General features: G+C 42.5%; 1 protein-coding gene across 4 annotated transcripts in view; it reads right to left on the reverse strand.

Moving 5' to 3' along the window:
• The window catches only part of itpr1a (inositol 1,4,5-trisphosphate receptor, type 1a), a 147,565-nt gene that overhangs the window by 100,639 nt on the left and 19,586 nt on the right, over positions 1–27,340 (reverse strand). For all 4 annotated transcript variants that reach the window (XM_053498073.1, XM_053498072.1, XM_053498075.1 and 1 more), the window contains 16 exons: positions 26,980–27,063; positions 26,508–26,654; positions 26,290–26,385; positions 26,087–26,131; positions 25,819–25,973; positions 25,471–25,570; positions 24,824–24,984; positions 24,472–24,613; positions 24,127–24,285; positions 23,773–23,945; positions 23,571–23,690; positions 17,464–17,658; positions 16,932–17,183; positions 16,704–16,845; positions 16,454–16,601; positions 8,563–8,753 (listed from right to left, as the gene is read on the reverse strand). In XM_053498073.1, coding sequence (XP_053354048.1) covers positions 8,563–8,753; positions 16,454–16,601; positions 16,704–16,845; positions 16,932–17,183; positions 17,464–17,658; positions 23,571–23,690; positions 23,773–23,945; positions 24,127–24,285; positions 24,472–24,613; positions 24,824–24,984; positions 25,471–25,570; positions 25,819–25,973; positions 26,087–26,131; positions 26,290–26,385; positions 26,508–26,654; positions 26,980–27,063 — 2,310 coding nt within the window. The remainder of the gene's footprint in view (positions 1–8,562; positions 8,754–16,453; positions 16,602–16,703; positions 16,846–16,931; positions 17,184–17,463; positions 17,659–23,570; positions 23,691–23,772; positions 23,946–24,126; positions 24,286–24,471; positions 24,614–24,823; positions 24,985–25,470; positions 25,571–25,818; positions 25,974–26,086; positions 26,132–26,289; positions 26,386–26,507; positions 26,655–26,979; positions 27,064–27,340) is intronic.

The raw sequence follows: 27,340 nt of genomic DNA on the forward strand, positions 1-27,340 counted from the left end.
GGATTCAGTTCTCACATCACCCTCTGCGTTTCAATGGCGTGGTCTCCACTTCCAAGAAACCGGAAAGTGCGCATCTGCTGACATAAGTTGGTGGGAAATAGGGCCATGTAATATGTTCCCCTACCAGACAAAGAGTTAGGCTACGGCATTTGGTATTTTTTGGTTCCCAAGAGGAACGGGGGGCTGCGTCCAATTTTTTAGATTTTGCGGGCTTTTTTTGCGGGCCAATGCCATGAAAGCATGCTCTTTCCTGTTTAAAGGACAACATTTTTGGGTGTCACATGGAATTTGAGCGCAAGCGTGCACAGCTGTCTCCCGCTCGTGTCGAATCCATTCTCAACACCGTCAAGGAAATCAAGCTAGACCAGAAAGTGACCATCACTTTCAGAGATCTTAGCTCTCATGGCAGCTGCATCCACAGTGACACCTTTTGGCCTTCTGCACATGAGAGCGTTTCAGTTGTGGCTAAGAACCAGGGGATTTTACTCTAAGGCCAATCTCCAATAAGGGCTACGTGCCAGGTGCTTCGTACCCTTCCTATGTGGTTCAGACACCGGTTTCTGACTCTGGGTCCCACTCTAAGTTCGTCTTGTCGTTGCAGATGCTAACGACAGATGCTTCCCTCATGGGCTGGGGTGCGGTCTTAGATGACTGTCCAGCCCAAGGGAGCTGGAGAGGCCATCTTTTTGCGTGGCACATCAATTACCTCAAAATCATGGCTCTATTTCGGACCCTAAAGCACTTCCTCCAGCAGTTAAGACTACCTTGTCCTAGTGCGGGTGGACAACACTCTGGCAGTCTCATATATTAATCGCCAGGGCGGACTGTGCTCGCGCCGCTAAATAGCTAGCGTACCAGGTTCCTGTCCCTCAGGGCGATTTACAGTCTGGGAAAATTTCATGTAGTGGAGGTGGACCTCTTTGCCTCGCAAGATCAGCAAATGTCCCCTTTACTACTCTCTGACTTCCAGCCCCTGCGTCTGGACGCCTTGGCGGTCCCTGAACAGGACCAACTAAGTCAAGCTGGTCTTCCAGCCAGCGTAATTAAGACTATTCTAAGTGCTAGGGCTGCCTCCCCTAGAAGAGCTTATGCCCTCAAATGGAATGTGTTTGAAAGTTGGTGCGTGTCCAGTACTTGCTCTTCAGATTTACGTCCACCGCATTAGTCAGTGGCGTAAGTCAGAGCAGCTTTTACATGTTTTGAAGCCGCAAGCTGCGTGAGAGATGCTATTGCCCTCTCCTATGAGGCGTGTGGGCTCACTTCGCCTCTAGGAATCAGGGCTCATTCAACCAGAGGGATCGCCTCATCTATTGCACTAGCAAGAGGTATTCCCCTGCAGCAAGTGTGTGACACGGAGGGTTGTCCTCTCCGCACACATTTATTACATTTTTAGTCTGAATGTTCATGCTACTCCGGGCTCACGGGTCCTCGAGTCAGCTACCCAGACATAGTTCTGAGAATTTCTCGGCCTTGTGCACACACGCTACACAACCTTGGAGTCCAGACACTTGCAGTGCGGCAGGGTTGGCACTTTCGTTCCCATAGCATTTTCACGCAGCATTCAGTGTAGCCTTTGAAAGGGAACATCTCGGGTTACCCTGTTCCCTAAAAAGGCGGGAACGAGATGCTGCGTCCCAATGCCGCACTGCCTACGTGACCAGACGTCCGTTCAGACAAATCAATCTGAGGAACGTTTCCGGTTCACTCCTATTTATAACCTGCAGGTGCGTCCTATCAGATGACGTCACCCACCGAGGTTATAAAAGCCAAAAATTTGGCGTGTTTGATACACATATGCTTCACAACCGGCAACATGACAAGATGTTCCCATAGCGTTTTCACGCAGCATCTCGTTCCCGCCGTTTTAGGGAACAGGGTTACAGCAAAGTAACCCGAGACGTTTAGCCTGCAGGTTGTCTCTTCACTACAAGCTCCAAACATTCCAAGGGAGCGCCCAGTATTGAGCTAGCCTTTCTAACGAGTTTCCTCAAATAGTACAACCTGGTCTGTCATTTTTCTTTCATCTCCTTGGTCTCAGTCACATTCAGGTCAAGGTGGTTCCTGTCACACCAATTTACTAGGTATTTCCTGGCCATCATTGATACACCCCACAACTAATGAGTGATCTGAGAACTGAGTTGTACTGGAAGGTCAAAGTGTACAGTTGGGTAAAAAACTATTTGCCCCTTCCTGATTTCTTATTCTTTTGCATGTTTGTCACACTTAAATGTTTCTGCTTATCAAAAACCATTAACTATTAGTCAAAGATAACATAATTGAACACAAAATGCTGTTTTTTAAATAAAGTTTTACGTTATTAAGGAAGAAAAAAAACTCCAAATCTACATGGCCCTGTGTGAAAAAGTGATTGCCCCCCTTGTTAAAAAATAACTTAACTGTGGTTTATCACACCTGAGTTCAATTTCTGTAGTCACCCCAGGCCTGATTACTGCCACACCTGTTTCAATCAAGAAATCACTTAAATAGGAGCTACCTGACACAGAGAAGTAGACCAAAAGCACCTCAAAAGCTAGACATCATGCCAAAATCCAAAGAAATTCAGGAACAAATGAGAACAAAAGTAATTGAGATCTATCAGTCTGGTAAAGGTTATAAAGCCATTTCTAAAGCTTTGGGACTCCAGCGAACCACAGTGAGAGCCATTATCCACAAATGGCAAAAACATGGAACAGTGGTGAACCTTCCCAGGAGTGGCCGGCCGAGCAAAATTACCCCAAGAGCGCAGAGACAACTCATCCGAGAGGCCACAAAAGACCCCCGGACAACATCTAAACTTGCCTCAATTAAGGTCAGTGTTCACGACTCCACCATAAGAAAGAGACTGAGCAAAAACGGCCTGCATGGCAGATTTCCAAGGCGCAAACCATTTTTACGCAAAAAGAACATTAAGGCTCGTCTCAATTTTGCTAAAAAACATCTCAATGATTGCCAAGACTTTTGGAAATATACCTTGTGAACCGACAAGACAAAAGTTGAACTTTTTGGAAGGTGCGTGTCCCGTTACATCTGGCTTAAAAGTAACACAGCATTTTAGAAAAAGAACATCATACCAACAGTAAAATATGGTGGTGGTAGTGTGATGGTCTGGGCTTGTTTTGCTGCTTCAGGACCTGGAAGGCTTGCTGTGATAGATGGAACCATGAATTCTACTGTCTGCCAAAAAATCCTGAAGGAGAATGTCCAGCCATTTGTTCGTCAACTCAAGCTGAAGCGATCTTGGGTGCTGCAGCAGGACAATGACCCAAAACACACCAGCAAATTCACCTCTGAATGGCTGAAGAAAAACAAAATGAAGACTTTGGAGTGGCCTAGTCAAAGTCCTGACCTGATTTCTATTGAGATGTTGTGGCATGACCTTAAAAAGGCGGTTCATGCTAGAAAACCCTCAAATAAACCTGAATTACAACAACTCTGCAAAGATAAGTGGGCCAAAATTCCTCCAGAGCGCTGTAAAAGACTCGTTGCAAGTTATCGCAAATGCTTGATTGCAGTTATTGCTGCTAAGGGTGGCCCAACCAGTTATTAGGTTCAGGGGCAATTACTTTTTCACACAGGGCCATGTGGGTTTGGATTTTTTTTCTCCCTAAATAATAAAAACCATCATTTAAAAACTGCATTTTGTGTCTACTTGTGTTATCTTTGACTAATAGTTAAATGTGTATGATGATCAGAAACATTTTGTGTGACAAACATGCCAAAGAATAATAAATCAGGAAGGGGGCAAATAGTTTTTCACGCCACTGTATAACATGAAAAGGAAAGGAGAGAGTACTGTCCCCTGTGGTGCTCCAATACTACAGATCACTTTTTAAAACATGCATCCCTGCAACCTCACAAACTGTGGTCTGTCCATCAGATACTTAGTGATCCAGGAGGTTGTGGAGGTTTCGCTATGCATCTTCTCAAGCTTATCTTGTAGCAGTACAGGCTGAATTGTGTTAAAAGCAGTGGAGAAATCAAAGAACATGACCCATACAGTTCTGTCTGCTTTATCCAGGTGAGAAAGAAGAAGATAAATTATGGCATCATCCACACCAACCTGAGGGTGGTAGGCAAACTGCAGGGCATCTAGGAAGGTAATAACTTGAGGTCTCAGATGAGCCAGTAAGTGTTCTCTCCAAAACTTCATATTGGATGTGGGGGTATCTGGTCTATAGTCATATAGAGTGCATGGAGAGGACTTTTTTGTGACTGGAACAATGCAGGATGTCTTCCACAGTGTGAGAACCTTCTCCTGAGTGAGGCTGAGGTTAAACAGATACTGTAGAATCCCACATATCTAAACCTGCAGCCTTGTCTTGATTCAGTCTCTCTAGCTGCCTTTTCACCTGACTTCTTGAAACAGAGAGGAGGTTGGTAGGAGTAGAGGACATATCATTGTTTTTGGACAAGGTAGAAGAGATGCATGGGATAGGGGTGGAGCTGTGAAGTTTATTGTGGTTGTTAGGGTGTGGAAAAATGGACAGTGTTAGTCACTATTATATATAACATAGTTCTATTATTAGTCACTGGAGAGGTGTAAGAGGGAAGCAGTTGTGAAGACTGGGGGGGTTGGGAGAGTATGACGTCTGTGTGGCTAGAGGTGATAACAGAGGGGACAGCTGGGGATCCTGTGCTAAACCTGCTGAAGAAAAGGTTTAGCTCATTGGCTCTGCTAGGGTCTCCCTCAGTTTGTCCATCTTTAGTCTTAAAACTGTTAAAAGGGGTCATACAGGCCTAGATGCACTTTTTTAAGCTGTTTGGACTGAACTGTGTGTTAGGAGAGTGTGTACACAACCACTCTACGACGATAAAGAGCCGCCCAGTGATTTTCTTTTCATTTATTAAAATAACATGCCCCTTCTGAAATCAGGCCAATCGCAAATGCCTTGCAATGTGACGCCACACCAAAAGAGGCCGCTCCTACACTAGTTGATTGACACTGGTGTTTTAGCAAAGACCCGCCCCGAGTGAGAAGAAGCTGTTGGCCATTGTTTTTCGCCGCTGGAGCAAAATGCCGCCTAAGCTAATGTGGTGTACAGTTGTTGGGTGTAATAGTAAACACAGCAGTCGTCATTCACTACCTACATCTGAGCCGCTGAGGACACAGTGGCTGAATTTAGTTTATGAAGCTAACGTCTCCGCCGATCTACCTAAATGCGTTCATGTTTGCGCTAATCATTTTTCACTAGACTGCTTTTTAAACGCGGGTCAATATAAAGCAGGTTTTGCTACAAAGCTGCTCCTAAAAATTGGATCAGTATTAACTTCGTGTTCCTGCTTCATCTTCACCAGGCTCAGTGAGTAATTTCTTTTTCTATGAATCTTTGCAGATCGCCTTTTCTAATAATCACGATGAATGCGAAGTGTAAGTTAACTTATACTCTCATAGAACATGGTTATGGCTTCTTCTCAATGTACATCCGTCTCTATATAATCCCTAATCGCCCGTTTATAATAAACAATGCATTAAGGTGATTGTCCAGTTGCAAACTGTGTACGTAGTCGGAAAACTATATTATGCTTACCTTTGTAACGTTAGATGGTTTATAACAATGTCTGTCAAAGATTAAGAAGTCATGAAAACACATCAGTAAACACATCGTTTCTTATCTCTCTCAATAAGCTCCTCCGCTTTTGTTGTTGTTGCTCGCGGCAGCGTAACAACCCGTTAATTCATGCCCATGCGGTGATGAGAAAGACAAATCGAGTCGATGCATGTCCATTGTTTTAATTTCTGCATTGTCAGGCGATATTACAAACTTCTGGGTGGGTTCCATACTTAAATCAAACCAAAAACTACTTAAAGGTCCTACACATCATATTTTTCATTAAATGTTAATATGATCTTTAGGGTCCTAATGAAAGGTTTGTATTATACTTTAATTAAAAATTCTAAATTATTGTGTAAAAAAAACACTAATTTTACCTGGTAAAAACTAGCTCTGTTCTCAGCAACCTGTTTCAGTACATGCTAATTTAAATGCTCATGACCTCTGCTGAGCCCGCCCCCCCCAGTTCTGTGGGGCGTCTGGGGCCAGTGATTTTCTTTTCATTTATTAAAATAACATGCCCCTTCTGAAATCAGGCCAATCGCAAATGCCTTGCAATGTGACGCCACACCTAAAGAGGCCGCTCCTACACTAGTTGATTGACACTGGTGTTTTAGCAAAGACCCGCCCCGAGTGAGAAGAAGCTGTCGGCCATTGTTTTTCGCCGCTGGGGTATAGCCACGGAAGTGTAGTCCAGTGCAGACAATGCTTTGGACTGCATTACCCACAAAGCATTGCCCACAACGCAGTGCTTTGTGGGTAATGCAGTCCAAACTGGAAAACGCTGGATTATAGAGCCCGAGCCTGTTTTCTTCAGTCGTTTTTGGTTTGATTTAAGTACAGAACCTACGCGGAAGTTTGTAATATCGCTTGACAACGCAGTAATTAAAAGAATGGACATGCATCGACTCGATTTGTCTTTCTATACACTGCATGGGCATGAATTAACGGGCTGTTGCGCTGCCGCGAGCAACAACAACAAAAACAGGAGAAGCTTACCGAGAGAGATACAGACGCGATGTGTTTACATGACTTCTTAATCTTCGACAGACATTGTTATAAACCATCTAACGTAACAAAGGTAAGCATAATATAATTTTCCGACTCGTACACAGTTTGCAACTAGACAATCACCTTAATGCATTGTTTATTATAAACGGGTGATTACGGATTATATAGAGACGGATGTACATAGAGAAGACTACATAACCATGTTCTATGAGAGAATAAGTTAACTTACACTCCGCATTCATCGTGATTATTAGAAAAGGCGATCTGCAAAGAGTCATAGTAAAATAAATCACACTCACCGAGCCTGGTGAAGATGAAGCAGGAACACGAAGCGTTAGTACAGATCCATTTTTTAGGAGCAGCTTCCTAGTAAAACCTGCTTTATATTGACCCGCGTTTATAAAGCAGTCTGGTGAAAAATGATTATCGCAAACATGAACGCATTTAGGTAAATCAGCGGGGACGTTAGCTTTAAAAACTAAATTCAGCCACTGCGTCCTCAGTGGCTCAGATACCTAACACTAGGTAGGTACCCTAGGTCACTAACCCTAGGTAGTGAATGACAACTGCTGTGTTCGCTATTACACCCAACAACTGTACACAACAATCGCTTAGGCGCCATTTTGCTCCAGCGGCGAAAAAACAATGGCCGACAGCTTCTTCTCACTCGGGGCGAGTCTTTGCTAAAACACCAGTGTCAATCAACTTGTGTAGGAACGACCTCTTGTGGTGTGGCGTCACACGGCAAGGCATTTGAGATTGGCCTGATTTCAGAAGGGGCGTGTTATTGTAATAAATGAAAAGAAAACCACTGGAAAATGCGTACACAACCACTCTACGATGATAAAGAGCCGCCTTTATCATCGTAGAGTGGTTGTGTACGCATTTTCCAAACACACAGTTCAGTCCAAACAGCTTAAAAAACTGCCTGTATGACCCCTTTAAGAAAACAGGCTCAGGCTCTATATTCCAGGGTTTTAAGTTTGGACTGCATTACCCACAAAGCATTGCCCGCACTGGACTACACTCCCGTGGCTATACCCCACCTGTGTTGTGAAGACACGCCCCACAGAACTGGGGGGCAGGCTCAGCAGAGAATATAAGCATTTAAAGGAGCATGTACTAAAACAGGTTGCTGAGAACAAAGCAGTTTTTACCAGTTAAAAGTAGTATTTTTTTTACACAACCATTGAGAATTTTTAATTAAATATATTACAAACTTTTCATTAGGACCCTAAAGAATCATATTAACATTTAATAAAAAAAAATGTGTCTGGAAGACCCCTTTAATACTCCTTATACGATACCAGTCCACACATCTCTCACATTGTTCACCTGAAGCTTATTTTCCAACTTCCTCCTGTATGCAACTTTGCACTCACTCAGTTTTACTTTCAGTTCCTTCTGAACTCTTTTTAGCAGGTCTTTGCTCCTATCTCTGAAGGCTCTCTTCTTCCTATTCAGTAGCTCTTTTACGGAATCCAGGGCTTGTTAGTAGGGAAACACCTCACTGTGCTGGTAGAGACAATGTTGTTCACACAGAAGTTGATATATTGTGCTATGTAATCTGTCATAAAGTCATTGTCATCTCCATGGGGTGTGTTGCTTTAAAGCAGCCCTGCGAAGTCTCATTAGCATCCTGTGTCCACCTTTGCACATTCCTTTTAGTCACAGGCTGCTTCTGAATGATGTAAGTGTAGGTGAGGGTGAGAAGAACTAGGTTGTGATCTGATCTTCCAAAAGGACTAGCAGTTTTTACACAAATCCAGCACTCGAAGCCTCAGTTACAAACTCTCATTAAAGGGGTTAGGGATTAGGTTAGGAATTAAGGGTTTAAGTTTGGGGTTAGGGTTTAGAGTTTGGGTTATGGGTTAGGGTTAGTTTTGGGGGATAAGGGATTGGGGGTTAGGAATTAGGGTTAAGGATTTAGGGTTAGATTTGGAGTTGGGGTTAAGGAGTTAGAGTTGGGAGGGTTAGGGTTTAAGTTTGTGTTACGTACCTGCAGTATCTCAATGATCTTTAGCTTGGTGTCCATTACCAGTATGTCCTGTTTCTGAGGTTCTGCCTGAGCTTTCACAGAGTCTCGGTCAGGAGAACTCCGGCTTGTAGCAGGCAGGAAGCCACTTCCTCTAAGGACCACCTGAGTCATCAGTTCACCCACACCATGGATGGAGCGCATCACATTACTGCCTACACACACAAATACAAACATACACAGATACACAAAAGTTTAACATTAGATTAAGGTTATATATCTCATATATTATTTACTGATTCATGGCTGATTTACACACAGTTTCAGTTATCACCATTAGATTAAAGTGCCCCTATTATGCCATTTTTAAGGTTGCTAATATTGCTTAATGAGTCTCTTAAAACAAGCATATTTGCACTGCACAAGTCACTTTAATATGTGGATGTGGATTGCACAACCATGGACATAACCATTCCTTTATTACCATTTATTCGGCTGCTCTTATTGTTTTACATTTTTTCATATATTCTTCATATATTTTTCTATATTGTGTATTTTTGTGTACAGATATTTTATTTTTAACTTTTATTTGTATATTTTTATTTTATTCTTCCCTAGTTAAACTTACCCTTTATTTTAATTTATATTTTCATTTCCTATTCATATTCTTTTATTCTTAGGTCACGAGCAGTTGTATAAGCATTTCACTGCATATCGTACTGTGTATGACTGTGTATGTGACAAATAAAATTTGAATTTGAATTTAAAAACAGGTTTACATTTACATGTATGCAAGGTCAAAAACACTAGTTTCCTCCCAAAATAGATTTAATTTTACCCCATTTCTAAATGATTCGTAAACGACTCGAGTGAAGCAGTTTAAAGATTCAGTCTGTCTAAACCCCTCCTTTCCGTGAGCCCTCACTGCTGTGATTGGTCAGATGGCGCGGTAATCAGGTGGCGCCGTCAATACATAGAAAAGATGGCGTCGGTTTTACCGTCTAACAACCAGCTAATTTTATATTAACTATGGCTACAAAAATCGAGAGGTCTTTTATCTTTGTGTCGGTGTTGCGTTAAAAGGGCGGTGAGCAAAAAGGACAAACACAAACAAGTAGATAAAGCAAACGTGTATTATAAAAAAACTAAACAAAAAAGGTGCACCACAACCAAACAAAGATAAAAACAATATTTACAAACTATATATAATAATGTGTATGTGTATGTGTGCGAGTGAGTGGAAAATGTCCGAAGTAACCCGAGAACTAACCCTAACCCGAGAGGCAGATGACGGGGAATATGTCCAGTCAAAGATAATCCGGTTAAAAAATCTTCGAAAGAAAATGATCCACAGCAATCTCTCCTTCTCTTGTCCAAACAAATAACAGCAGCGCTAGTCCACCATTCTCATGCATTTTGTGTGTGTGTGTGTGTGTGTGTGTGTGTGTGATGCGCAAAAGTGCTCATGCTCCGTTCCCTCACTCTTTGCGTGCATGCGAAGTGCGCATGCTCCGTGCCCATACTCTTCTGCATTTTTTCCCTCGGGGCTTGCCGTAGATAGGTATGCGCACTTCGCGAGTGTTAGAGTTCAGTTTTGCCGAATGGTGGAGAATAAACAGTTAAAAAGGATTTTGTGTGCTCTTGTTTTTATTGTTTTTTTATATTACAAAGTGTTTAAGCGAACCCGGCATGAATGTTCGGTCACATTAACAAGAGTGTGGTAACGTTAATTGTAAGATGGCAAGTTGCTCCTGACGTAGAACGTGGGCGGGCAAGTTGTTCGTGACGTAGAACGTGGGCGGACATTATGCAAATATGTTACGGAGTGACGTGGATCCGTAACAGAGTAAAAATAGATTTGCTAACGACTCGTTTAGGCGAATGTGAGCCGATTCTTTTTTTTAATAGACAAAAACTCCATTTATCGTGCACTGTCAGCGTCACAGATAGTGCAGACAGTTTCTGTTCACATACAGCTACATGACACACTGCATGAAAGAAAATATTTGATAATAGTGGCACTTAAATTAGAAAGTGAAAAAGAAAATTCTTCTTATTAACATTTAAATAGCAGTATCTCTCTCAGCAAAGCTAGCTAAAGATAAGTCTAGACCAGTGTCACTGTGTGAATATGAGGGCGCATGTAATTGTAAATGCACACATGAAGGTGCACATGAAGGTTAAACCGCACGATGGTAAAGGCACAGTGAAGGTCCTGAAGAACCTCTACAATCCACCTTAAAATAACTTAAAAACTGGTAAGATTTCCAGCTTTGAGCTGAACTTATTTGAGCTTGGCCGCTCTCACACAGTGCTGTGTGGAGTGATTTATCGTCCACCTAAGTATAATAAGGACTTTTTAATTGACTTGTTACAGACTTTTTGGCTGAAATGATGCCAAGATATGATCGTGTCCTTATTGTGGGTGATTTTAATGTTCATGTCTGTTGCCCTGAGAATCTGCTGGCCAAAGATTTTGGCTTTGTGCAGTTAGTGTCTGGCCCCACACAGGAGCAGGGGCACACCCTTGATCTTGCTTTATCTCATGGATTACCTATTTCTAACAGTGAAGTCTGCGATAGAGTATTTTCTGATCATATGCCTGTTTTGTTTAACTCTGTTCTACCAAATAATGATGTTAAACCCTGTGTGCGTGCACGGCGCTGTTGCGTGTTTAACTCCTCCACCGCTGCTCAGTTCTCTGATGCCTTTAACCGCATCAGCTGTGAGGATGACATCTCGGAGTACACTTCTGTTGCTGGCTTTAACACTAAGGCATTAGCATTAGCACTACCGACACATTTTCTTAAACAGATAGTACCAGCAATAACAGAATTATTGTTATAACCCTGTTGAGAATAATTAATTCTTCACTCAGCATTGGTTATGTTCCAAAATCTCTTAAATTAGCAGTTATTAAACCGATTATTAAGAAACCTGACCTCGACCCCTGTCAGCTGTCCAGTTACAGACCAATATCAAACCTCTAAGTTTTACGGTGAACTGGTATGTTTAGATGCTGTCTTCTCATTGATCACTCAGGTTTGTTGACGGTGAGGTGATTGGTTGCTTTACATCGCAGGAAGCCCTCATGTCTGTGTTTCCTTCTGGCTCTCCCTTTTAGTTATGATGTCATAGTTAGTCCTGCTGGAGTCTCTGCTTGCACTCTACACTAAATATACATTTACATCATGTGACTGTGACCATACCTAACTGTTATCTCTCCTCTTCTGCTCTCTCTCCTGCTCTTTCTCTTCCCTCTCCCCCCTCTCTCTCTTTCCCTCTCTCTGTCAAGCTACACATGTCCTTCCTGAGCTGCCAGTGATCCAGACTCCCTCTGCCCTCTGGACCGGTCTGACCCATTTTAGTTTCTTCCTATTACCATCTCAGGGGGTTTTTTCCTTGCCACTGTCGCCCTCAGCTTGCTCACCAGGGACAATCTGCTCATCTTGATTCATGCACACTTACATTCCATACAGACTTAAATAATTATTTTAATAGTGTAAAGCTGCTTTGGGACAATGCCAATTGTTAAAAACGCTATACAAATAAAATTGAATTGAATTAACATCCTGAATTAAAAATTCATTAAAAATCAGGCGCCCCAAAGTTAAATCCGAACCCTGGTTTAACGACGAGACTCGTGCTGTCAGACGTGAGTGTCGAAAAGTGGAACGCAAATGGAAAAAGGACAAATTGCAAGTGTCTTTTATTTCGTTGAGAGATAGTTGGCATCTTTATCAGAAAACTGTAAAAGCTGCAAAAACCAAACATTACTCTGAGTTAATTTTAGCAAACTGTCATAAGCCTCGCATTTTATTTCAGTCATTTAATGCAATTCTTAATGGTTCCCAAATTGCCAGTTTCAAAAGCTCAAATGAAGTGTGTGAAAACTTTCTCCAGTTTTTAATTGATAAGGTTTCTTCTACAAGGGCTCTTATTACATCTCCTGCATGTAACCCATCTACACTTCCAGGGTGGCCTTTTATTGTGGGCAGTCAACGGTACCAGGTGTACTACTCATGATGTCAGATCAGCATCTTGATGTGGCACACCTGTGAGGTGGGATGGATTATCTCAACAAAGCAGAAGTGCTCACTATCACACATTTAGACTGATTTGTGAACAATGTTTGAGAGAAATGGTAATATTGTGTTTCTGGAATGAATTTTAGATCTTTAAGTCCATCTCATGAAAAATCGGAGCAGAAACAAAGGTGTTGAGTTTATATTTTTGTTGAGTGTATTTCCATTTCTGTCTCTAGCTCTGCTGTTTTTAACCAGTTTGAGCCTATCTCTCTTTCCTTTATGTTAGAGATTATTAATATTATGAAGCCTGCAGGATCTCCTGCTGATCCCATTCCTCCACATCTTTGGAGAGTTGGCTCTTATTCTAGGTCCTATAGTCTTAAATATTATAAATAGCAGCTTGGGATCTGGGGTGGTACCCATACATTTTAAACATGCAGTTGTGCAGCCTTTGTTTAAAAAACCTAATCTTGATCTGTCTGTGTTGTCTAATTACAGACCCATCTCGAACCTACCATTTCTGTCTAAGATTCTGGAGGAGGTTCAAGTTCAAGTTCAAGTAGGCTTTATTGTCACTTCAACCATATACAGTTAGTACATAGTTAAACGAAACAACGTTCCTCCAGGACCAAGGTGCTACATGCAACATAAACTTACAACATAAATTAACAGAAAAGCTAAACTAGCTAACTAAGAGGCCTAGTTAGCTGGCTAGCAGAGACAAGATAGATAGTACAAGGTAGTTTATACACAACTAATAAGTTATCTTGGTGAGCATGGAATGCTTAAGGTCTTTCAGTCTGGTTTCAAGGCTCTTCACAGTACTGAAACAGCTCTGTTACGAGTCTTAAACGACATTTATCGTATTACAGATTCTGGTAACTCTGCAATTCTTCTGATGTTTGATTTAACAGCTGCCTTTGTAGACTTATAGTAGACCATGACATTCTTCTGTCACACTTAGAACACTGGGTGGGAATTAGGGGGACAGCTCTAGACTGGTTTAGGTCCTATCTTATTGATAGAACTTTTTCTGTTAGCCTTGGAGATCTTGTGTCATCATCAGCTCCTCTTACATATGGGGTCCCACAGGGGTCTATCCTTGGACCCCTTCTTTTCTCGTTGTATTTGTTGCCGCTCAGCTATATCCTGAGAAATCTCCTTTCACCGCTATGCAGATGACAGTCAAATTTATCTCCCGTTAAAACAGAAGGAAGGCTACTCCATCAAGGCACTGTTATCATGTCTAGATGATATAAAGGCATGGTTAGCCCAATTTTTTTTTATTTTAATGATAAATAGGTGGAGGTTTTGGTATTTGGTCCTGGTGCCAGGGGTAAAGTTCCACCTCTGGATTTAGAAGATTTGGAGCAGTATGTGAAAACTACAGCGTCGAATTTAAGGATTATATTTGATCATGGCCTTAAATTTGACAAAAAGATTAGTGCTGTGGTTTGGTCCAGTTTCTTTCAGTTAAGGCAATTGACAAAACTTTAACCTGTTTTGTCCTTTAGGCTATTCGAAATAGCCATCCACGCCTTCATCACCACTCGCATTGATTACTGTAATGCTCTGTATTTTGGGTTTTTTCAGACAGCATTACATCGGCTACAGCTAATCCAAAACTCTGCTGCTCGACTATTAACATCTACGTGTAAAAGAGAACATATCTCTCTAGTTCTGGCTTCCCTTCATTGACTCCCGGTACAACACTGAATTAATAAAAAAATTATTTTGGTCACGTTTAAATGTTTACATGGCCTTGCCCCTCCCTACCTCTCGGATCTGATCCAGCCCTATGTCCCACCCCGGTCTCTCAGATCATCAGATAAACGTTTGCTGATGGTACCCAAGACCAAATGCAAGCTCAGGGGTGATCGGGCGTTCTCTGTGGTGGCTCCCAAATTATGGAATGATTTACCATTGACCATTTGTGAGGCCACATCATTCCAATCAAGTCCAATCCTAAAACTCACATGTTTTCTCTGGCATTTAAACCAACATGTGATGTTGATTTTACATATTGTTTTGCTTAGATATGCGTGTGATGTGATTTTAATTATGTTCCTCTTTTTTATTATTTTATAAATGTTTTATTTTTTATTATTATCTTGTTTTTATTTTTTATTTTATTTTATTAAGATTACTATGTTATTTTATTATTTATGTGAAGCACTTTGGGGCATTCATGTTGTTAAAGTGCTATACAAATAAAGTTGAGTTGAGTTGAGATTTCTTTTTAGTCGGTGATTACCTTTTACTGCATGGTCAACTTAGAAGTATTTGTAATTATTTATTTTGCATTTTGCCTTAACTAAGCTCTGACACTCCTCCTCTTTAAAGGGGTCATACAGGCCTACATGCACTTTTTTAAGCTGTTTGGACTAAACTGTGTGTTAGGAGAGTGCATACACAACCACTCTACGATGATAAAGAGCCGCCCAGTGGTTTTCTTTTCATTTATTACAATAACATGCCCTTTCTGAAATCAGACCAATCGCAAATGCCTGTCGATGTAACGCCACACCAACAGAGGCCGCTCCTACACTAGTTGATTGACACTGGTGTTTTCGCAAAGACCCGCCCCGAGTGAGAAGAAGCTGTCGGCCATTGTTTTTCGCCGCTGGAGCAAAATAGCGCCTAAGCGAGTGTTGTGTACAGTTGTTGGGTGTAATAGTAAACACAGCAGTCGTCATTCACTACCGATATCTGAGCCGCTGAGGACGCAGTGGCTGAATTTAGTTTTTGAAGCTTATAACCCCGCCGATTTACCTAAATGCGTTTATGTTTGCACTAATCATTTTTTACCAGACTGCTTTATAAACGTGGGTCAATATAAAGCAGGTTTTACTAGGAAGCTGCTCCTAAAAATCGGATCTGTACTAACGCTTCGTGTTCCTGCTTCATCTTCACGAGGCTCAGTGAGTAATTTATTTTCCTATGACTCTTTGCAGATCGCCTTTTCTAATAATCACGATAAATGCGGAGTGTAAGTTAACTTATACTCTCATACAACATGGTTATAGCTTCTTCTCTATGTACATCCGTCTCTATATAATCCCTAATCACCCGTTTTTAATAAACAATGCATTAAGGTGATTGTCTAGTTGCAAACTGTGTACGTAGTCGGAAAACTATATTATGCTTACCTTTGTTACGTTAGATGGTTTATAACGATGTCTGTCGAAGATTAAGAAGTCATGTAAACACATCAGTAAACACATCGCGTCCGTATCTCTCTCTGTAAGCTTCTCCGCTTTATGTTGTTGTTGCTCGCGGCAGCGTAACAGCCCGTTAATTCATGCCCATGCAGTGATGAGAAAGACAAATCGAGTTGATGCATGTCCATTCTTTTAATTTCTGCGTTGTCAGGCGATATTACAAACTTCCGCGTAGGTTCCGTACTTAAATCAAACCAAAAACAACTGAAGAAAACAGGCTCAGGCTCTATATTCCAGCGTTTTCCAGTTTGGACTGCATTACCCACAAAGCACTGCGTTGTGGGCAAAGCTTTGTGAGTAATGCAGTCCAAAGCATTGCCCGCACTGGACTACACTCCCGTGGCTATACCCCACATGTGTTGTGAAGACACGCCCCACAGAACTGGGGGGGCGGGCTCAGCAGAGGTCATGAGCATTTAAATTAGCATGTACTGAAACAGGTTGCTGAGAACAGAGCTAGTTTTTACCAGGTAAAAGTAGTGTTTTTTTTACACAATCCTTTTGAATTTTTAATTAACGTATAATACAAACTTTTCATTAGGACCCTAAAGATCATATTAACATTTAATGAAAAATGGGATGTGTGGGACCTTTAAGGTCAGGATCAAATTCAGGGAACAGTGAGATGTTAAGAGTCAAACCACATTATGGCAGACTGTGTCTGACCTTTCCCTGGATCTCGATCTAGTTTGACAGAGAAGGACGTGCTGATGTGGACACAGTCCAGAATGGCCAGCAGGATCTTAGTCAGCCGAAGCAGGTCACTGAAGTTATAGAAGCCAAAGTAGATGAGATTCCTCGCCAAGTTCACCACCTGAGAGGAGCAGCACAAGAGCAGGAAGAGCAGGTCAGATCAGCTGCCGTGATCTTGTCTATTATGTGAATTAATGTTTTATATAAAAATAAAGAAATGCACCTCAAATGTAAGTTTATTTTTCTCTTTGTCTGAAAAGGGGAAGCTCTGGCACACAACGTCACGCAGATAATTCTCTACAAACTCCATGGTCTGAGAAAACTTCTCCTTCACCTCATCACGTGTTGTCCCGTCATTGTCGTAACTGAAAGAGAAAACAAGCACAGTGCTGATTGCCGAGGGGCGTTTCACCCACCTGCTCTGGTGAACACGACTTCACCCTCTACTCACTCATCAATGGAGATTTGAGATGGGATCTCAGACCACAGCCGGGCGTATTTGACGGGTGTGACCTGTTCCTGGGGGTCGCGATCCACGTGCATGTGCAGCATCATACGGCAGAAAGAGGCTCGGAGGTCAAAGGGCAAATCTTCATCTGACATGCAGCGTAATATCAGATCCACGTCCAGTTGAGCCGAGATCTTATTGATGGCCAAGTACTGACGATCCAGACACATTCGAGCAAACAAGTTCAACTGGTACCTGACACACACACATACACACACACACACACACACACACGTTCATGCCTAAACTAATACAGATAATACTAAATATGCCTGTGCAGTAATGTGTAAGGTCTAGCGTACTCCATGAGTAAACACCCACTAGTGGATTGTGACTCATAATAATGTGAATGCAGTTTTTAACATGTAAAGAACATTGCAAGTAGCAGTGTGCATTTTTATGAATGACCAGATGCCAATCTGCCCGCAGCAGCAAAGCACTCTGGGAGGTGTGTGTATACAGTACATGAGTGTACCTGTAATAGCTGATCACTTCCTGGTCCTCAGAATGTCCTTCTTTGGCATCCTGAGCAAGTTCTCTGATGCTTTTACTCTTCACCTCCCCGCTGCTGTCCTTCCAGAACAACCACACCTCCTCCTCATCTTCCTCTTCCTCCTCTGCACTCTCCCCCAGCACAGTCCCTGCCACTTCAAATCGTGACAGCACTAGCCTGAGACATACACACACTGATAATTATAATTTATACATATTTTCTTACATTTGTCAAATTTATTACCATAATTTTTGGAAGGGGTGAATTATTTTTGGTCAACGCAATATTACCAAAATTACCAAATTTTTAAGTTAGGAGTCAGGGGACAAATTGGTTTGGTATCCTCATAACTTCGAAGAAAGTGATCTTTCTGTTCCATTGCACTTAAGAGGCCTGGCCAAATAATTTGCTATAAGTTTTGTGGGGGCCATGAAAAATTCAGTCCAGCTTCAAACTGTAAAAACAGGAATTTTGGAAAAAACATTGGTCATATTCTTTGGAAAAGTAATAGCGTACCATTACCGGTGGGAAGGAGGAAGCCAAAGTTTTGGCACTTCAGAATAACCATAATAGCAGTAGGGGTACCATGAGGGAACTCCTACTAATAAGAAGGATGTTCATAAGGAGCAATCCAACTCAGGAGTCCAGGTGGCTGGTAACATGTGAACTATTAGGACAAAAAGAACAGCTCTGAAATTATTATTTTAGCTATTATTATCTGCCATTATTAAAAATACGTAGCAAGGCTAATAAACTGATAGAAAAAAGTCTTAGACATTCATATCAGAGCTGTCAGGACTTTTAACTGTTCCTGTTGGTGACGTAGCTTCCTGTTTTTGTATCGTTGCCGCGAAAGTTTCACGTTTGTATCAGCGTTTAAATTACATACCTTTTTAATTTATACAATAATAATATTAATAGCAACTAGTTTTTACATCTTCATACTATTTGGCTTCGCCTTTTTCTGCGCTTTTTGGAGAACACGCAAGTTTCTTCGTCTAAAAACAACAAACGGAATTCAGGTCCAAACTAAACTCCGACTCAGGTACAATATCATGTCTAATATTCAGCTTGTTCAGTGTGTAGAGTGCAGGATGTTTAGACATTCTTCCTCCGTCGTTAGTGGTAATTTTATTTGTGATAGGTGTGTGTTATTGAGCACTCTGACGGAGAAGATATCAGCGTTAGAGAAGCACATCCAGACTTTAGAGAGGGTTAGAGAGTGTGAGAGCAGCGTTATTCCCGTAGCGGACAGTCTGGGTGCCACTGGCGTAGATAACCAGCCCCCGACTCCGGCATTAGAGCCCTCACAGCGGGGCGAGTGGGTGACGACTCGGCGGCATACTCGTTCAGCCAAAGCTAACGCTAAGGCTAGTTCAAGTTCAAGTCGGCTTTATTGTTACTTCAACCATATACAGTTAGTACACAGTGAAACGAAACGTTTCTCCAGGACCAAGGTGCTACATGCAACATAAACTTACAACATAAATTAACAGAGAAGCTAAACTAGCTAACTAAGAGGCCTAGTTAGCTGGCTAGCAGAGACAAAAGCTAGCCTACCGGAAAACACCTCTTCTGCGCATCACATATCCAACAGGTTTGTTCTCCTCAGTGATACACCCGCTGAGAAACCTGAAAGAGCTCTGGTTATAGGAGACTCTATAATGACACACGTGAAATTAGCTAGGCCTTTGGGGGCGCCAGCAGCAGTGGTTAGGTGTATCCCGGGAGCCAGAGCACCGGACATAGCATGTTCTAGGACAGTACAGGTTCTCCAAGATAGTGGTAGATGCTGGAGCTAATGATATACGCCTTCGTCAGTCAGAGGTTAGTAAGAATAACTTTATAGAGGTGTTTAAATTAGCGAAGGCGATGTCCGATGAAGTAATATGCTCTGGTCCCATCCCAATGAGACGTGGCGACATAGCTTACAGCAGGTTATGGTTGCTGAACCGCTGGATGTCCAGATGGTGCTCCAAAAAACAACGTGGGCTTCATAGATAATTGGAAGACCTTTGAGGGCAAAACTGGCCTGTTAGGGCGGGACGGTGTCCATCCCACTCGGAAAGGTGCTGCTCTCATTTCTTGTAGTATAGCTCATAGTCTCAGAAGAGGCCTAGTTAATCGGTGACAATCCAGAGCCCAGGCCAGGGAGCAGACAGACAGGCTAAACCAACCGTCTGCTAGCTGCATAGAGTCGTCACACAGGGTTCATCATATTGAGACTGTGTCTGTTCCCCGAGCTAAAAACAAATTTAGAAAGACTCAGAAAGTCTGTTTTAGTAATTTAATTAACATAAAGACCACAAACTCACATACATACTGAATGCGCAGCCGGCACCTCTGATCTGACGCTAGGACTTAACGCATCTAAAGCAGTTATACTTAATAAAATTATCAAAGATCAGGAGTTTGATATACTCTGTTTAAAAGAAACCTGGATTAAACAGGACGAGTATGTAGCTCTAAATGAAGCTAGTCCTCCTGGATACAGCTACATACACCAGCCTCAGGTAACTGGTAAAGGAGGAGGCGTCGCAGTTATTCACAATGATAATTTGACTATTGTACAAAAACACGGACACAAATTTTATTCATTTGAAATTCTTTATAGTAACATAAGTGTATTTAACTATATTAAGTCAGCTTAGTCGATCCCGCTAATTGCAAATTCATCAACCTGTATATTAGATCCTGTACCGACTCATTTTCTTAAACAGAAACCAGCAATAACAGAACCCCTGTTGAGAATAATTAATTCTTCACTCAGCATTGGTTATGTTCCAAAATCATTTAAATTAGCAGTTATCAAACCAATAATTAAGAAACCTGACCTCGACCCCTGTCAGCTGTCCAGTTACAGACCAATATCAAACCTCCCCTTTATCTCTAAGATCCTGGAAAAGATAGTAGCGGAGCAGCTATGCTCATATATACATAGAAATGGCATGCATGAACTGTATCAGTCAGGATTTAGGCCTCATCACAGTACAGAGACAGCACTCGTTAAAGTAGTAAATGACATTCTATTGGCCTCTGATCAGGGTTGTGTAACTATGCTTGTATTACTTGACCTCAGTGCAGCTTTTGACACTGTTGATCACGCTATTCTTCTTCACAGATTAGAAAATGTAGTAGGAATTAAGGGTACAGCCCTCTCCTGGCTCAGATCCTATCTGACCCATCGTTATCAGTATGTAGACTTAAATGGTGATTATTCTGCATGTTCTCTAGTGGAGAGTCCACTGCTTTTTTCCCTTTACGTGCTTCCTCTGGGCAACATAATCCGTAAGCATGGTATTAGTTTTCATTGTTATGCTGACGACCCACAGTTATATGTCTCAGCAAAACCTGATGAGAAAAACCAGCTTACTAAAATTGAGCAATGTGTGCAAGACATAAGAAATTGGATGCTAATTAACTTCCTTCTGCTAAATCCGGATAAGACAGAAGTTCTAGTCATAGGACCGCATACAGCTAGGAGTAAAAAATGTTAGATCACACCGTAACTTTAGATGGCCTTTCTGTTCCATCAAATGCAACAATGAAAGACCTTGGTGTGATTATAGATTCAAGCCTTTCATTTGAAGCTCATGTAGATAATATTACCAGGATAGCATTCTTTCACCTCAGAAATATTGCCAAGGTAAGAAATATATTGTCGCTAAACGATGCCGAAAAACTAGTTCATGCTTTTATCACCTCTAGGTTGGACTATTGTAATGCCTTACTGTCTGGTTGTTCAGCTAGGTGCAAAAATAAGCTTCAGCTAGTCCAGAATGCAGCAGCGAGAGTCCTCACTAGAACAGAAGATACGAGCAAATCACCCCAATCTTATCTTCACTTCATTGGCTCCCTGTGAAATTTCACATCAATTTTAAAATCTTTTGACATATAAAGCAGTCTGTGTCAGACTCCGTCCACACGAAGCCGGTGTGTTTCCTATCTGATCATTTTTTTGCGTAAACAAGGCGTTGTCTCAAGAAATATCGGCCAGGGGTAGCTCAGTGGTTAAGGCATTGGACTACGGTTCGGAAGATCCCACGTTCAAACCCCACAACCACCAAGCTGCCACTGTTGGGCCCTTGAGCGCGGCCCTTAACCCTCAACTGCTCAGATGTGTAATGAGATAAAAATGTAAGTCGCTCTGGATAAGAGCGTCTGCCAAATGCCCAAATGTAAATGTAAATATCTGCGTACACACGAAACCACTGAAAACGGTGTAGTATATATGCCAGACCAGTATGGGGCGCTGTAATTCTGCCATAGAGATACACTATACACAGAGAAGAAGACTTTGAGCACGTGCATAACCTTGTGCGCTGTATACGAACCAAGATGGTGTTGTCCATTATCGCTTGTTGCTCATAACAGTTGCATGGAAGCAATAGATATTGCTGTAATAAAGCTAGTAGGCTTTGTAGCAACACGAACACAGTCATGTAGTCCGCCATTATTGTTGTTGCTGTTACGTGTGACGCAGCCGACACGTGATGTGACGACATCATCGTTTCACAAAATATACGGATTGGCCGTACACACAAAGACGCAAGGGTGTCGTTTTCAGATTTATCCACTTTGGGACCCGGTTTCAAAAAATAGCGGTTTCAGTCTCCTAAAACGCCGGATCCGTGTGGACGAAACGCCAATACGATAAAAAATTTATACGTATACAGCGAAACGCGTCTCCGTGTGGACAGGCCCTCAGTGATCACTCAGGTTTGCTGTGAGGTGACTGTTTGCTTTACATCTTAGGAAGCCCTCATGTTTGTGTTTCCTTCTGGCTCTCCCTTTTAGTTATGATGTCATAGTTAGTCCTGCCGGAGTCTCTGCTTGCACTCTACAGTTAATATACATTCACATTATACATTGTGTGACTGTGACCATACCTAACTGCCATCTCTCCTCTTCTTTTCTTTCCCCCCCTCTTTCTCTTTCCTCTCTCCTCCTGTCTCCCCCTTTCACTCTTTCTCTCTTTCTGTCGAGCTACACATGTCGTTCCCGAGCTGCCAGTGTTCCAGACTCCCTCTGCCCTCCGGACCTGTCTGACCCATCCTGGTGCCCCGCTTCTGGTTGGAGATCTTGTCACATGGATGCCCCGTGTGTCTCTCTGGGATGCGTCTGGTGTCTGGGGATGATTCTCTCTACCTAGAAAATGGTTCTGGCCTTGACTGGTGTCAACTGTTTCTCTGGGGACTTGACAGTTCGATAGTTCAGGACTGAAACTTCATTCAAGTCTACCTGGTTCTTCAATAACTACCTGGACTCCATATTAACATCAATTAACATCAGCTATTATAGCTGAACTACCTGCCACCTAACACACTGCATAAATGCAGATCATTTACTGCTTTCTGTTTCACCCAGATGAGGATGGGTTCCCTGTTGAGTCTGGTTCCTCTCAAGGTTTCTTCCTATTACCATCTCAGGGAGTTTTTCCTTGCCACTGTCGCCCTCGGCTTGCTCACCAGGGACAAACTGACCATTTTGATTCATACAAATTCACATTTCATACAAACTTAAATAATTCTTTTGATTGTGTAAAGCTACTTTGCGGCAATGAAAATTGCTAAAAGCGCTATACAAATAAAATTGAATTGAATTGAATATCAAATCGTGAGGTGTTGTAGATGCTCCTTAAGTAAAAAAAAGTAAATGCTTTTAGACATACAGGTCATAGGGGAGTTGAAAACACCTCGGAATATTTCACAGCTAATCAGAGCCATTTTGTAGGAGATTAAGGCATGTGATGTCACGAAGCTGAGAGATCAAGAACCATCAAGAATTTCTCCCCATCAACAGCTAAGGTATGTGGTTAAAGCCCCCAAACAAATACACACGCGGCCTGTTACTATTACAGACGTGATGGATTTTGACTAAAATCCCGATGATACTCCAGTAATAATAAAATGGAAAATGAACCCCTTCTGAAACAGAAGGGATTGACAGTTGAGAATAACCAGCATGCCACAGTTAAACCTTTACAGGATGGCAGATACTAAATAAACACAATAATTAGTAATAATGTGCAGTGTTTAATGTAATGTATGTCTCAGGAGATCTGGTCAGATCTGGTCAGCAAGTAGTACTTAGTCTCGATCAGGATGTCCGAGTTCGCCGGGTCCAGCACCGCGTTACAGATGAGTTCCTGCGTCACAGGAATCGACTTGTTCATCGATACACATAGATCCGATAAATAATCCAGGAACCTGAACACACAGATTTACACTTAACACAGGTCACAGTTACTGCAGTGATCTCACACACACACACACACACACACACACACACCGGGGCTCTCTGTTCTTGCGGACCAGACTGACGAAGGTGTCGATCTCAGCTGCTGTGATGTGTTTCTCCAGCAGTTTGCGGTTGTTGTGCAGCAGAGCAGTGATGGTGTCCTCGGCCAACACATCATAACCGATCTGCTTCTGCATGAAGCGGAACTGCTTCGCTATGTACTCCTACAAACACATACACACAAACACACACGCACACACACACAGCTTCATTTTTAGGAATCAGTTACCGAGACTAAATGGAGTGGGTGGAGCCTCTGAGACTGAGACCAGATGAGCCTTATCTGTGCGCGGAGCTCCTAAGATCAGTTCATTTGGGCAGAACTTGGTGAAATGCATGTAGTACCTGGTTTTTGCGGTAGTCTTGTTGTGAATGGCGGAGGACTCTGTAGCAGAGGCGGCAGATATGGCGGAAGGGGGCGTGGCGCTGGTCTGCCAGCTCCTCCAAACGCAGCATGGGACCGTCACCACTGTCAGTGAACGGAGCCTGCAGGAGCTTGAAGATCTGATCAAACCCAGAACAGACACATCAGCCATGGAAAGTAATGGAATAATGGGAAAGGTTTATAAACTAAACAGAATGCCTCTTAATTATTTTGAAGTATATAAAAGAAAATGTCAAATACAGTTAGCTATAGCCGATAAAGAGAACATAATCAGCAGTTAAGCCCAGACTCAGTGGACCCCTTACCTGTTTGAGGATGTTCTGCTCTCTCATGAGTTTCTGTCGCTCTCGGTTGGGTTTGTTGACCGTGATCTCCAGGACGTCCTGACCGCTGTTGGGAATGTCCACCACAAAATAAACCAGGTCCTCAAGCAGCTTGGTCACGGCCCTGAGGGTGTGAGAGTGTGTACACAGAGGAGTGACTACCACCAGAGGGCCTTTAAAGTGAAAGTACAATGACGCCTAAAGAGGAAGACATCGGGAACATCTTGACCAGCACCTTACTGTCACAGCAAAAGGTATCACAGGGTTTTAGACATGTGCATGAGCAGAAGGACAGAGAGACATATGTGAAGAGACAGAGAGGTGGAATATGTACCTTCTCTCGTTCTGGGTAATGGTGCCCTTCTCCAGTTTGCCAGCGATGGAGGCCAAAACTTTACTGGCATCGTTGGCAAAATCCAGATCTCGGACCTCAGCTGGAGACACAGGCACGATAGCGAACGCCTCCTTATCCTCCTTCAGTGGAGACGTCCCTATCTGACCGAGTTAGGATAATAACACAGATATCTTTATTAATGAGCTCAAACAGAGATGAATTATGTCCTTCATTAAGGTGTGTAATGAACCAGCCTCTTTCTCACAGTTACAGAAACACTGGCTTCACACCCACAGGTAAGTCTTCATCTTCTGCTCGTTTGTGATGAGAACTTTAGTTCCACACTAACACCATTACTTACCGTTCTCACTTCTGTTACACAGCCACACGTTCTCTTACAGTAACCGCAGGGGGTTCTGAGTTCATATAAAATAAAGTCTGTCAGTGTGTGTGTGTGTGTGTGTGTGTGTGTGTGTGTGTGTGTAGTCTTTATGCTCCTCATTTGAACATCAAAGAACGCTGCTATGAGTCCTCACTCAATAACACCCCAAATCAGTCTTCTGTTTCTCCCATGTAACACCTCAGGGGGATGTGACACACACACACACACACAAACACACATACACACACATATCTAAGTAACTCACTCTGAGCATGACCGGTTTCTCCTCTTCCTTGTCTATAGGGTGGTTGGTGCTATGGACCCACGTGTTTGTACAAAGATGTCGGAGTCTCACATAGGAGTTCCTAACACACACACACACACACACACACACACACACATGCAGTATAATATCAACTTAATTAAGCTGTTAGTGAGCTGTGATATCTATATAATTACAGAACTTAATTAATTGTAGTTAACACTGTGGTGAGTAACGGGAGGGAAATGTAAACAGAGTGATGTACATTTGTAAAACATGAGGTGTGTGTGACAGTGTGTGTAACTCTACAGCACGAGAGCTCAGTGAACGGTACACACGCTCGGTACACACCTGGGCACCAGCGAGTCCCCCCCTCTCAGAGTGGTAGGGTCCAGCTCAAAGATGGAGGAGATGTCGTTACCATCAGGAACAGACACCAGTGTGTACATGACCTTATCCTGCACATGCCGTACACGCGCTCGCATCACTTCCTGTTCAGAGTCCAGCTGGAACACAGCACAGAGTATCTCAGTACAACCTGCGTCACCCCGAGGGACATACGATGGATTAACCTGATACATGATGGGGGTTTTATCAGAAATACAGAGAAGAGACTTACAGAGGAGCGCGACTCGAGACATTCCTCTTCATAGTCAGGGTTAATCTGGTACAGAGCAGTCAGAACAATATTACTCAGTTTAGTGTACTCTAATAAAACTTCAATAAAACCTGATAAAAGTTGATAAAACTATAAAACCTCATGGTGGTAACAGTAACCACACACACACCCACACACACACACTTAGTGGTTGTAAGTGTTACCTCTGCAGCTAAGTAATGTCCAGTTGCCAGATGTTTAAACCTGAACAGACTGTTCCAGTAACCAGCTCCTCCTCTACAGGGGTCATGCTGCACCACCTGTTACACACACACACACACACACACACACACACACACACAACTTCTGCTTTGTGACAAACTAGCAAAATGTCAAATGTGGATCTACACATATGCATGTACACACACACACACACACTGACCTCCACCTCCCAGAGTGCTTTGCTGCTGGTGGCTGAAGTGGCAGATTGGCGTCCAGTCGTGCGTAAGAACACATACTGCTTCTTACGATGATCATCACATGTTAAAAACTTCTCCTGTTCAGCATGAAACAACCGAACCACGTCCCCCTAGTGCACACACACACACAGACAGACAGACAGACAGACACACAGACAGACACACAGACAGACACACAGACACACAGACAGACACACACACACACAGACATAGACACACAAACAGACACACATATACACAGACACACACACAGACACACAAACAGACACACAAACAGACACACAAACAGACACAAACAGACACACAAACAGACACAAACAGACACACACACACAGACACACATATAAACAGACACACACACACACTCTTTATGGAGCTCAAGGAAACTACGAGACAAAGAGTGTCTAGGTTCAGTAAATTTTAAATATAACTCACTCCTTTCAGAATAATCTCCTGATTATCGCTCCATTTCATAAACAGGACGATTTTCCAGCTTGTGCTACAATTCACAGAGTTCACCTAATACGCATACACACACACACACACACACACACACACACACACACAGCAGCGCCAGAAACAGAAAAAAACAATAACGTGTTAACATCAGAAGTAATAATTTATAATAATTCACAAAGTGTGTATGTGTGTGTGTGTGTGTGTGTGTATGTGTGTGTGAATAAGTCCAGTGGTAGTGACAGGGTCACGTATGAGACATTGAAATCCCCGCACTCAAGACAAACACTATTGCTCATCTTTAATACTTGTAATGTGCTGAATGACCCCAGCACCTGGA

This window comes from Clarias gariepinus, chromosome 6 (genome assembly GCF_024256425.1).
Source record: "Clarias gariepinus isolate MV-2021 ecotype Netherlands chromosome 6, CGAR_prim_01v2, whole genome shotgun sequence".
NCBI classification, from domain to species: Eukaryota; Metazoa; Chordata; class Actinopteri; order Siluriformes; family Clariidae; genus Clarias; species Clarias gariepinus.